Source organism: Pezoporus wallicus, unplaced genomic scaffold (assembly GCF_028554395.1).
Source record: "Pezoporus wallicus isolate ANWC-B61680 ecotype Strahan unplaced genomic scaffold, APGP_CSIRO_Pwel_v1 contig_6783, whole genome shotgun sequence".
Classification (NCBI taxonomy): Eukaryota; Metazoa; Chordata; class Aves; order Psittaciformes; family Psittacidae; genus Pezoporus; species Pezoporus wallicus.
The window spans coordinates 2,821,167-2,834,437 of NW_026637555.1; the positions used below are offsets into that span (position 1 = coordinate 2,821,167).

Below are 13,271 nucleotides of genomic sequence, written 5' to 3' on the forward strand. Positions count from 1 at the left end.
TTGTTTAGGATCCCATCATGCTTCTCATTGCACCTTAGTTTTGACACCTTTGCTTTTCTAGTGTTCTGCTTTTCTGTCCCTGAGATTTATTGCGATGAATGAAATCACTTAAAGAGTGAAGTGTTCCTATCGTGAGTAGGGGCATGAGATTCCCATCCCCTGTGGGGAGAAAAAATAATGTCAGGAAACACTTCCGAGTGGAAAAAATTATTTTCAGGAAATGTTGTGAATTTTACACCACTTTTCAGTATTTAATCTTCCCATCAGCAGTTACCGTCTTCTCTCTATCTGGCATCAGATGCAGAGTATTCACTAAGTCAGCTTTCCAATTTGGGGTGAAAAAAAATTAGGAGTTAGGGGAGGTTTCCATTAGTACTAAGACATTATTAACATGGGTTAATGAAGACCTAATGTAATATGGCCATCACCACATGTCTGCATATAATGATTCAATCCTTTTCTAAGGGGAAATGATTAAATTAAGTAGCTTGTAGGTCAAAATTAGACTGAGAAGGTTAACCAACCTTTAATGATTCTGCAACCATTTACCAGCCATTAAAAAACATAAACTGTAAGATAAAGCTGAGTAGAGAATTAGTATTATCAGTAAAAACTGGATGAAGTTTTAGCTTTTTCTGTTTCTATCATGAGTAAACTGAGGATTGTGCATTTTTGTAATGATCTGTGGTATAAAGGGCAAAGTGAAAGGGTTTTTTATCTCTTTTTTTAATTGTTATTTTGACTCCTGACAAGTGCCCATTAGCTCTTTTTTTAAGCATGCATTAAATCTTACTAATGGATATCAAACCAGCTTAGAAAAATTGTAATTATAAAGCAATTGAAACACAGACTTTGGGAGCAAAACTAAGATACTGTTTGTATGCCTTAAAGCCATAAAAGCTCAGTCTTTTCAAAGAAGTGAAGTTGCATAGATGGGAGAGCAGAGCTTGCAGACAACGTGATGTGAATTAGCACTCCTCAGCATGCTTGGAGACTGTCTGAGCTGATTCTCAGATTCCAGAGTGATTGGGGGGGGGGGGGGAACATTTGTTTACAAATGTGTGCTTATCTACTTACACATACACAGCACAACTATCTTGTTTTGCTTGGTTTTACTCAACATGTACAGTTGGAATGAGATATAGCAAACCTAACAAAACTTTCTTGCAGCTTTTTCCAAATAGATGCAATCAATTTTAAAATTGATAATTTTTACCTCTATATTCAGTTTTGTTTATCTCCCTTTGCTTCCATCCCCCCAGGTTCTGTAAGGAATTATTTTGCCTATCATGTAGAAAGCTTAATTGATCTAAAGGGAATATTTTCCATAAGGGGTGCTTTCAAGCATCTCTCTCATGTGTCTTGTCCTTTGTTAGATTGAAACAAAAACAGCTCATTTGATAAAATAACATCTAGGAGATGGCAGTCTCTGGGAAATCAAAGGGAACACGTGAAGTTGCAAATTCTTGGGGTCTTGCCTTTTTTTGATAGATCTCCTTCATCATGCCGTACATTAATTTTAACTCAGGTGATATATGAACTTGGTGCATTAGTTAATGAAAGCTAATGCACAGTAATCTTGTCATCACTAGCTGTGCATGATAATTCAGTCTGTTTCTCGGAAGAGCTGTTCAACATGCAACAAATTTGATTTAATATTGACATGATGTACTAGGTTAGGTATTTTATTTAACAGACTGTGTGCCTTATTTAATGAGAAGTGGTTTCTTTCAACAGGTTATCTACCTGACTTAGTAGGCCAGGTGTGTAGTTTAATACAGTTATATCAAACACTGTCTGGACTGGGTATTCATTATGTGATTACACTGCACAGACGGGGGCAAATTCCTGAGTTTTGGCTCTTGGTGCATTCACTTAATGTTATCAGCGTGCTTGAGAGTAAGCCCTTCAGAGCGGAAGAGTAAAGCTAATGCTTCTCTCATGCACTGAAAGCGTAAAGCCCCTTCTGCCCCATTTGTGCACTTCTCTTGTGACTTCATCACCACTGACAAGGTCTGGCCCAAAAATCATAGAATCAAAGAACAGTTTGGGTTGGAAGGGATCTTAAAAATCATCTAGTTCCAACTCCCCTGCTATGGGCAGGGTCAACTTGGCAAAGTACAGTGTGGGGGTCTTGAATGGGAGGAGTTTGCCTAGTGTTTCTGGTCTGTAGTGACTGCTTCCAGTCTCTGTTTGGGTAGGAAATAGCAATTAAAGGTGGGGTGGTTAATGCTTTGATTTCCACAAAACACATACACACATTCTGTGGGCCAGGTTGGGCAGTTTGTGCTTTTTCATTGAAACCCTAACAGTGCCATCCTCAGTCCTCAAGCGAGTAAGAACTGTTCTTCTGTCAGTGTATATTTGCCTAATTTGTGTAGTAATAGGGGCTGGGTATGAGAATGTATTTCCTTTATTTTAATATGAAGTATATGAAGATATATCCCCATGCATAGAACACAAAACCATAATTTTATTTACTTTTGTAGCAGGTAAATCATCACCAAACATCTTAGTGTAGTGGGAGACTTTATATAGCACCCAGAAGATGTTTGAGACTGTAGCAGTATATATCCACATTGCTCTACTGAATACTCTTGTGCATAGATATATGTTTATGTCATTCGCTGCAGCACACAGGTACCTAGATGTTATCTGCTGCTTAAAGACAGCCTAAAGGTACAGAAAACTGGGTGGAATGTAGATGGTGATGTAGGTTGCACCGGCACCATGGAGCAGACCTGAGGAGTGGTACCCTTGGTTTGGGTAACAGGAGATGCCATCATGCTCTTATCCTTCGGTCAGCCTTCCAGGTGGGAAATGTGTATGCATAGGAATAAGAAGGGATATATCAGCCACCACCCAGACTGTACAGAGGAAGAAACAATTTGAGCTGATTTACAGCAGACTGTGGTGAGACAAGCAGCCCGAGGGAGAGCTGGGGAAGGAAGAGGCTGCTGCAGTTCCATCATGTGCTACAGAGTGCTGCGGCCACACAGGATCCTTTGCAAAGGCCATTTTATTAAGTTATGAGTTAGTAATTAATGCCAGATTCCTCTCTATTTCCTCTGTGGTTGGGTTTCATAATCAAAATTAAAGGTATGAGTTAGGGAGCAGATTGCTTCTTGAAGTACAGCTCCCTGGTGCTTAGTTCATGACCTTAGAGACATTTGTCCAGTCCCATCTCCCTTTATGGGTATGTAGGTCAAATGCTGTTGAAATAGTTCTCTTTTTCTAGAGCAGATGTGCTCAGTCCAATGCTACACTGCAGGGAAGAAGCAACAAGGTTAGGGAAAGAGTGAAGGAGACCAACTGTGCACTCCATCTACAGGATAGCTGCTGTCAGCTCACCCTATGCCCACCACAGCTGCAGCCTGTTGGGTTCCCCAGCCAAGTTGGGAACATACCATCTTGCACTTTCCTAGTTTATTTTGGAAGCTACAGTGCAGTCTGAGAGATCCCAGATGAAGACGAACCATAACTGTGGGATGCCCTTGTGTGAACCTAGTAGCCCAAATAACTTTCCTTTTTGAGGTGTTTCTTGCACAAGAAGTGAATCATGAAATACCACCTCTTTCTTGGAATATGTCCAAAGGCTGCACATGTCCTAAAATAGATTCTGTTTTCTTCTTCCACTTCTGTTTTCATTAGCCCCAGGTTTTGACATTCTGTTCAGAGATATTTTCACGGTATAGAATGCATTCTGATAACAGAAACTCCAAATCAAACATCTCATTCAGCATATTTCCTATTTAAATTTCTCCTGTACATTTCCCCTGTACTTATCTAAGGGCTGGCTTCTTTATTTGTATCACTTGTCTCATGATAACTGGTTTTGCAAAAAAAAAAAAAAGGCGGAAAAAGAATGTTTTAAGAAAGAGGAGAAAATTCCTTGCTTCTGCAGCCTTCTTTCAAGTCAGTGTGCCTTCCCTCTCCTGAAGTTTATTGATCGGAAAAATGTTCAAGTTGTTGAATAGTTTGTTTTCATTTCACAAATGCGAATCCAGATTATTGCGGAAAGATAGGAATGTATTCATCATTAGAATTTGCTTTACACATTCATTTATTTTTTAATCTATAATTCTTATTGAACTAGGAAAACTCACAGGAACACGTATCACCACAGAGAACAAAAAGAGCCTGATTGAGCCAAAAGGAAGGAGATCAGCAAAGCACTTTGCACAGTGCAAAATACAAATTTATGAGGCCACTTCTTGCTAATACTGAGAAATGTTGTTTTCCCAAAGTTGGGGAAGATACTGGGGGGGGTTTCTACATACCACAGGGCTTAAAAACACTCAGCTGGGGTACAGAATTTGGGCATGTCGGAGCCATTGGTAGATCTGCCTGTGTAGAGCATAGAGTATGTTTTTAAGCTCTCTTGCGAACAGATGCAAACTCTCCAGCTCTCTGCTTTCTCTGAACTGGAAGCTCAGTAGCTTTGTGACAAGCTGGGGATCTGGGCTAATTAGATGAGACACGATGCAGTGTTAATGTAGCCACATGTCCTCGAGTGTGCCAGTGGCTCGCATCTAACCAAGTAAGCAGAACAAACTTAGCTCTTTCTGCAGAACAGCACGTGGCTCTGTCTTGAATCAGCTCAGGTTCTTGTTGGGACCACTTTGCATCCCTCCAGCACAGCACGCTCCTAAGTTGTTTCATCTGCTCAGAGTTCCCGAATGAGCAGTGTTCAGACAGTTCCTTCTATCTCTCCCTGGCTGCTGTTGGGTTTGGTGGTTACTAAGCGAGGTTATGTCTGGTTTCACTGTCTCTCTCTGCCTCCCATTCCTCCTTTCAGGTCTCATATCATTAGGTTCAGCCACTGTTGCAGATTCCTTTTTGTAAGCAGTATGTGTCTGCCCTTTTAGTCATTCTCTCCTACCAGTATAGCAAGTGTAAAGCTGGGCCCTATGAGCTCTGGGGGGTCACAGGACCATGCAGCTGCAGGAGTCCATCCAATCAAGTAAGATCTTTTACCCTCATAATGATAATTTCCCACTCTAACACAACACCCTGCTGCCAAACTCCAGTAATAACGAGCCTGTCAGTGCATCAGTGCACTCCCAACAGTATCTAGAAAGTAGGGATTTTTTTTTTCAAGCAAATTGAGACACTGGTGATTAGCAAGAAACAAACCAATGATTCAATGCATCGCTGGCCACACACACCAGATCATTGATTTTCTGTCCTGCTGGGCAGCAGCTGTTCCATTTGCTCTGCAGATATACTTTTTTCCTCCTCCAGAAAGGGCTAGAAGGATGGATGTTTCTCCAAGAACTGGAAGCAGCAGGCAGTTGCTTCCTGCGCTGGGCATGATGGGGTCCTTCTGAAGCTGCTAAGAAATCTGATGGTTATTAAACTCTATGTCTGAATGCATATGAATGCAGTGATTTGATGGAAAGAAATCTCCTGTAAGAAACTATAAAATTGCAGGACAAAAAATGCTGCCCTAAAACTTACAATCACTGAAAGAATTAGAAGTTTACCATAGATAACCTGATATGACTTCTCACTATATACCAGTTGTGTGTAATCAGTATCCTTACAGATCATCTAGTCTCAGCAGTGTTGCTATTTTCATAATCCTCACCTTGCCTAGCTGGCTGCATTGAAATGGGATGTCTACTCCATAGTATTTCTGAGTTAAATGCATGACCGTGAGTCAATGGACCGCAATCTGCTCTGCAATGAGATAGTCCTGATGTTTCATCTTCTCTTGTTCCAAGGTACCTACGTGATGACGGTGACAGCAAATGATGCAGATGACAGTACTACAGCAAACGGGATGGTAAGATACCGCATTGTGACGCAGACCCCACAGAGCCCATCGCAAAATATGTTTACAATTAACAGCGAGACGGGCGACATTGTCACTGTGGCTGCTGGGCTTGACAGAGAGGTGAGTTTAAAAGCCATCCTACTGGGTTTCCTATTGTTGAGGGTTACCGACTTGCAAAGCCCAAATCCTGTTTTGAATACTAAGCCTCTAAAAGTTTGTGTTGTGACATGGAGATTGCGGTCTTTGCTTCTGCAGCAGCTGTGGGGCATCCTGGCTTTGATGTGGTATTTTTGTCTGAATCCATATCCAGTCGATGAAACCCTGGGAGAATCTTCAAACTCATGAAGCTGATATTTTTCTTGCGTAAATTTGTACAACTCAAAGATGTAGAAAATATTCCAGAAGGAGCAAGAGGATGAGTAAATTGGCATTTGTTCTTCTATTGCGGGACAAAGTGCCAGACATCGATAGCCCTTTCTAGACCTATCTTGCTTAGTTCTTGTGTATTACCTTGGGAAGGAGTTACACAGCCTATACTCAACGCATTTTGCATGTGTCATGATCTTTGTGTCATTTCCAAACTAGGAGAATGCCTTCCAGTGATTTTGGTTTTGCGTGAAGCTCTGCTTTTAATGCCTCTTCTTCCCAGTGTTTTAGAATGTACAGCTTTTCCAAATGCAGGAGAAATTTCATTTTTACTGATAAAAACACGCTCTGTCAGTGGATGATTCTCAGAGCTCTGCCTTCTCTAGTTGTGAGTATAGCTCAGGGACAAAGCAGTTATACCTCACACGTTAAATAAAAATCAATGTAGCATCAGTGATGGGTTGGAGTGTCTGGGGAAGAAGGGGACGCAGATCAATGGGTGTGAAGGGAGAGAATCCCAGAACTGAAATTCTTCTCCACTGGCCTGTGTGGTTCATAGAGTGTTGCCTGTCCAATGCAATTAGTAGATCTTGATCAACTAAATGATGGGAAGGACCATTTGTTCATTAAGCAAACAGCCACATGGCCATGAAGCAGATACAAAAGTGACAACTTGCATAGTCTTAGGTTTAGATATTTTAAGTTCGAGCAGTCCCCAGAGGTAAGAAGTCCAGTGAAATCCATTCTGAGAGAGCCCTGTGTGTGGCATTCCTGGGAGAATGCACCAGAAACTGGTTTTGTTCTCCTTTCTCTCCCTTCCTCCCTCATGACTGATGGCAGGGACGGCATGAGCAGGATGCCCAACATGCAGGCTGATGCCTGGGTTTCCTGCCTGGGACACCCAGCTCAGAAGGGTGAAAACTTCCAGCACCTCAGAGGGGGTTTTTTGGCTTCAGAGCAGCACAGCAGCTTTGGGATGAATCCCAAATGCTGCTGCAGAGCCACTGCTGAGAGGGGATAAAAGCTCTGGCAGCAGCTCAGCAGCAAGCAGTGGGACCAGCATGGGATGGGGCTGCTGGCTGGGAGTGATGTGGATCTGGGTCTTGCCCGAGGCACAGTTTCAGGGCAAGCCAACCCAGGGGGAGGCACTGTGTGAAACAGCTTTCCAAGGAGAAGGTCAGGTGAGTGAAGAGCATTCCAGATGTGAAGACAAGAAGGAGAGCTGGAGGAGCACCAGAGCCTGTTCCTTCCCACCTGATGTGGCAGGCTTTGCTAGCACAACCTGGGGCGGATTTGACCTTTCTCTGCTCTTTTTATGTAGCGAACCAGAAAGTCAGCTGAATCTTAAGCAGGTGGATTATCCTAGGCAGGGCTGAAGCCTGCAGCGTGCTTGTAGTCAAAGAGGAGAAATAAGTGCTGCGGAGATTGCTGGCAGCCCTCAGGGAGATGGACAGTGGCAGGGTACTCAGAGGAAAGATCTGAATTCTGGCAGGGAAGTGCTGATTTTATGGAAACGACAGAAGTATTGTTGCCCCCTTGACATCAGTGGGGGCCAGCATTTTGAGGTAGGGCTTTATGGGCAGAGAAAGGTTGTTGGTTTGTATTTATTTCAGAGACATTGATTGAGATAGCTTAGTGGGAGAGAGGTTTCAATCTTAGTAAATCAGCTGAAAAAAAAAGAGGAAGGGATAATTAAGGGGGAAAGGATAAGCAAAACATCATCTTTTTCCAGTTTTGTCTTGCTGCATCTGAAGTATTCTAAAAACTTGCAGGGGAACCATATGCTTCATGTTAGTTCCCCTATTGCATTGGGTCTGGGAAATCAAGGCAAGCTGGCACTTCGTATATGGAAATAGAGCGTTGAGTGTCCCAAGCTGGTGCCAGGTTGGGCAAGGGACACTTGGATGAAGGCAGAACAACCAGCTCTGGGCACAATCCTGGAGCTGCCCTCAAGCTACGAGACATGCTTATTCCCAGCACTCTGTGCTGCCTTGCAGGATTACATCTGGAATTGGCAAAAGTTTCTGGTTTATGAACATAAAATTGTGTTAAGTCTAAATTGAAAAATGTGTTTAAGCACTCCCGTAACTGTAGCACAGATTGGGACTTTTTGTTTTTGTTTGTTTTTCCTGGAATCTGGAGAAGGCTATTAGAGGAGTAAATTTGGTTTTGCTGCTGACATTTTCTTGTTGTTAGGAAAAGGAGCTGAAGAGCAGTACTTGGAATGCAGATTTGTGTAAATTAAAATGTTAACAAATCTGACCTATTCAGCTGAAACTGCTACAACCGAGATGAATTCCCTGGATACCAGTTATTTCTCCAAATGCCTATTGACACATTTATTAGTGCCTATGACACTATTATGTTAAGCTGTGTTGAAACAGAACCAGGTTTTCAGTCTCCATTGGACCCTTCTGCCTTGCCTCCTGCAATGCAAAGGTGCCTCAAAGCAGGCATGAAAATAACTGTCAAAGCTGTTCTGTATCTGAGACAGGTCTGTGTTCCAGATCCAGCATTTGTCTTTCAGAGGGGAGAAAAGTCACTTCAGAACTAGTATTTCTAGCTCAACCTTTCTGTTGCATGCCTGATACTCTCAGCATCTCTACTTAAATATTTATAGAATCATAGAACATTTAGTGTTGGAAAGGATTTTGAGATCATCCAGTTCCAACCCCCGGCCATGGGCTGGGACACCTCACACTAGGCCATGTTGCCCAAGGCTCTGTTACTGGTTTCTTACGTTACTTGCAATTCATGAGGTGTCCAAGAAACTGGATATGCTCCAGCTTGCTTTGTGTCATGAGAAGTGTTTTGGTTAACCTGCGAGGAACCTATTTTAAGACAAATTCATGTAGTTTGCTGCGGTTTCTAAACCCTCATTTCCACCAACCAAGGAGGAAATTAAAAACTCAGCCTCTCAAATTGTGCTGATCTCTCTAAATGTCTCTGACACTGAAAATAACAAAATCAAAAGCCAAGGTGTTATAATAGTGATGGCTTTAAAGTTATCTTATCTGGTTCCCATTAATCTGGATGTAAATATGGTTACAATGCATGGTATCTATTCACTCATTATGACTCTGCTTAATTGAATGGATCCCCAAGGAAGATAGAGATAATTGGACTGCACTTCATGAAAATTATTAAAGGAGGACAGTTTAGCAACAGCCTGATTTAAGCTCCTGGATGCCTAAGGGTGAGAAATGCCAAAGGCGGAACAAAGGAACGTGCATCCCTTGAACTAATAGAGAAAAAGACAGGGATTTAGAGTATGCCAGAGGTTCAAAGGTGAATTCAGGCAGCCAGGCTTAGCTGAAAATGTTAAAAGCAGATACTTGCTCTAATACAGGGAAATGTAGGAAATCTGTAGCTGATTTAATGAAGCTAGGAGGGAAAGATCAAATAGTGCTAAGAGCACAGAATGTGTGGATTAGTAGGGAAGGCTGTGAGCACATGAGATGAACAAGTTGTAACAAAGTTCAGGGGATAGGAGAGGACCATACTAGCTTATTGAATTTGTGGCAGGCTGCTGCAGAAATGGGTGGTACTACTCGGAGGTGCTGCCTAACTCATAGCTTAATTTAGCAGTGCATCTGAATTCCATGTCATAGCTTGCTTTTTTCGGTGGGAAGAAGATCGTAAGAGGTAACAAAGAGTCACCTGTCCCCAGCTGGGGCTCAGAAGCAGGCAGAACATTCATATTTCTGTTTCTATATTCTTCTATATATTTCTATATATATTTCATTCTATTTCTATATATTTCATTCTGTTCATTTCTATATTCATTTCTGTGTTCATTCATATTTATCCACTCTAAGTAACATTTCTCCTTACACCCATGCAAAAGGGACCACATCTGTTCTGTGTGTTAGCTCATTTTGTCTGCTACTGCTTACCCTGGTGTCCCAGGCAGGCTTCGAGCCCAGACTGTCAGTCTGACAGTAAGGTCCTGGGGCAGAAATTCAACCCCATCAGCTCTTTTGATTTCTCTGGTGGCAGAATATCTGTCTCAGTAGTACAGTAAACCTGCACTGGGGCTATAGTATTGACAATATCAGCCTCTGAAGAGCTTCCCCTAAATATTTTATGAACACAGACTTTGAGCAAGCAGGAGGAAGAAAAAAGCAATGAGAGGAAGGGAGCTGGCTGATCCCACACTCTGCTGCCAGGCCAGTAGATGTTGAGACAGCTCAAATGTCGTGCAAGCTTATTTGAGATAATACGTGGTGCTTGTAGTATAATGTCGCTAACTTTTTGAAATCTCATTGGGGAAGGAGTCCCTTCCCAGCACATTCATCTCGTGTTGAAGGAATGAAGAAAGTCAGGCTCGGAGTTGTTTCTTCCTAATTTCTCTATGTTTATATTTCTTTTAAAAGTGATTGGCTCTCAGCTGCTGCAAATGCTTTTAAAAATACATGAAATCCGATTCTATGATTACTGCACTTGGCTTTCCAAAAACGTGATGTTGCTACTCTTTCTCAAGTGAGTGAAAGATAAAAGGGAGAGCCTGCCAACAGCTGAGTTAGTGGCTTATTTTATTTATGAATGAAATGGCAGGATTTTTGTGGGGAAAAGGAAAAGTTCTTATTAGCAGAGACAGTTGATTTCTTTTCCAACACTGGTTTTGGAGCAACTCAACTTTTCTCATAGAACATACTTTTGAAATGTTACATTAAAAAAACACAAACAAACAGTATTCTGCTCCTCCAAAAACTGAGCAAGGATTGGGTTTTACCATCAGTAGTAACTATTTGGGGTACTTTTATCTCCAGGTCATTGCAGCAGCTTTCCAAAGCTTTGTTCCTTCATTTCAAATGTTGGCTGAGAGTAAACAAGGCATTGCACTGGTGATAGGAATTAGTTTGGCCATTAAGATTGCTATAATTTATCCTTTGTGAAACAGTTCTATAGACAGCAATCCACTAGTTTGAGATCACCTGAATACAGTGGGTTTAATCTGGGTTTGTCTCTTCCATCCAGTTGATAATCTAAGAATACATACTCTAAAGTGTAGCCAACAGGTAACACAGGCTGAGCCTTGCTTATATACTTGCTTATATACTTATAATACCTTACTTCTTATACCTTTCTTATATGCTCTATACATACTCTACTAAATGTAGCCAACAAGTACTGCAGGCTGAGATTTGCTTTTTGTAGCAGGAAACTTTCCTCTGACAGAGTAGTCCAGCAGCTTTCAATCCTTTTTCCAGCCCTGGAATATAACAAAAAGAATGTATTATGTCCTAAATTATCATTGCCTACGTTAATTATTTCCCTTCACTGAATATCAGTGTGATGTTCTGCAGACCTGTGCCACCTCCTCTGAGCAGGGCTGGAGGAACATCTGCTGCAGCATGAGGCTGAAGAATCTTGACACGATGTGAGTAATAGATGAGTGAATCTGTGCAGATTATCAGTCCTGTATGTGTACAGACAAAACACAAAAAATGAGAGAAAGTGACATCTAAATTGCTTAACTGCATCCTAAAAGTTTCCCATTTTCCACACTTAAATTAGCCATCTCCAAAGAGCAGTGAGGGCTAATGCAAAAAATTGGTAAGAGGATGTCACCTTGTGACAGGCATAATCTAGTGTGCACCATGTTTGTTATTTGTATCTGTTACAGGAGTTCTTCAAAGTGAGAGGAATTATGGTTTTCATGTTTTCTCCATTATTTTTTCAGAAAAGAACTAAACCAAGGTAGTTAGATTCTGCTGAGCCGCAAATATCTTGCTTTTAAAGATGAAGTTCCCACATCACTGCATTAAAACATGCAAAAGAATGCATCCATAGCTGGAACTCACAGGAGGAGAATGAGAGTGAGAGATTAGTGATTATTTTGCCAGTGAGGCACATCCATTTCTATGAATTTGGACCCCAAGCTACTGTATTTAGCCTCCAAACTCACAGGCTCTCAAAGTGTTTTCCAGTGACTGAAATGGTGGACTTTAACAGAGTTCTAAGGATAAGTGGCTTTTCCAGTTCTCACAGCATTCAAACAATGGTTATAAGTCTGTGGAGCTTGTCTTCAAGCCAGACATAAACTACCAGAGCCTTAACAGGAATGTGCAGGTAAAATACTGTAGAATTCTCTGAGCAGCAGGTCAGGCTCTGATCCCCTTGTCCCTTCTAGCCTTGGGCTTAATATATTGGACAGTTTCCCTTTGCTATTGAGAAGCAGCTTGCCCCAGTGCTGTCATACAGCAGGCTCTGCCTTCGTTGGCTGCCACGTGCCATACCAGAGATTTGTGGAGCACAGAGTCACTCTAGGGGATGAAAGCCACTCTATAAATGTCATTTATCACTGAATACTGTGTTATTCCTGATACCTTATAATTCTTCAGGTCCATGTAACAGAAATATAAATACTAAAGCTTCATATATTAATATGCCTGAAATCGTTACTTAAAGATAAAACTACTTAAATTATTCAGTTATAAAATTATCCCATTTCCACAGCAGCATATCCTGTCAAAGGAAGAGCTGATTAGCCATAAACTGAATTTAGCCAGTAGATTTATGGTTGATTCTCATTTACATTTCCACATTGTATGTAGGACTGATTTGAGCTCGCTCCATCATTCCAGCATGCATTTCATTTTCTTATTACAGACAAAAAATGACCTTTTTCAGCAAATTATGGTGAGGAGCACTGCCACTCATCAGTGAAGAAGGTTCATTTTATTAAGCTCATTTAGTGCCTGTGGAAATGCATCATGCACACAATGGAGGGCCACTTGTAGTACTTCGAGATACCAGAAGCTAGTAGATGGGGAGAGCTTGAATCTGCTCTGAGTGCTCTTGGTCCAGCATTGCTTAATGGATTCCTCAGTAGCCCAAGTTGCAGGATGAGAAAGATGTGAATGAAGCCTCATTGTAGAAATGCTGTTGTTTGTTTTAAGTGAGGGGCATTTCATCAGTGTTTCTGAAGCCTTGTTACAGTACCTGAAAAGAATATGTCTTCCCGTTTGTGTTTCTCAAATAGCAGTGGCTGTGTGTCTTTCTGCTGGGTGTTTCCAGAATCCTCTGTACCTTCCAGTCTTCTGCATGATTGCTGCAACTTTCTAAATATGATGCTGCCAATCAGGTGTTGGAGCCTGTGTGTATGGAAATGGTTTGGGTT

At 41.6% G+C, this 13,271-nt stretch overlaps 1 protein-coding gene across 4 annotated transcripts in view; it reads left to right on the top strand.

Moving 5' to 3' along the window:
• The window catches only part of LOC130597664 (cadherin-4), a 451,693-nt gene that overhangs the window by 368,941 nt on the left and 69,481 nt on the right, over nucleotides 1–13,271 (top strand). For all 4 annotated transcript variants that reach the window (XM_057406394.1, XM_057406396.1, XM_057406395.1 and 1 more), the window contains one exon: nucleotides 5,727–5,899. In XM_057406394.1, the coding sequence (XP_057262377.1) occupies nucleotides 5,727–5,899 (173 nt within the window). The remainder of the gene's footprint in view (nucleotides 1–5,726; nucleotides 5,900–13,271) is intronic.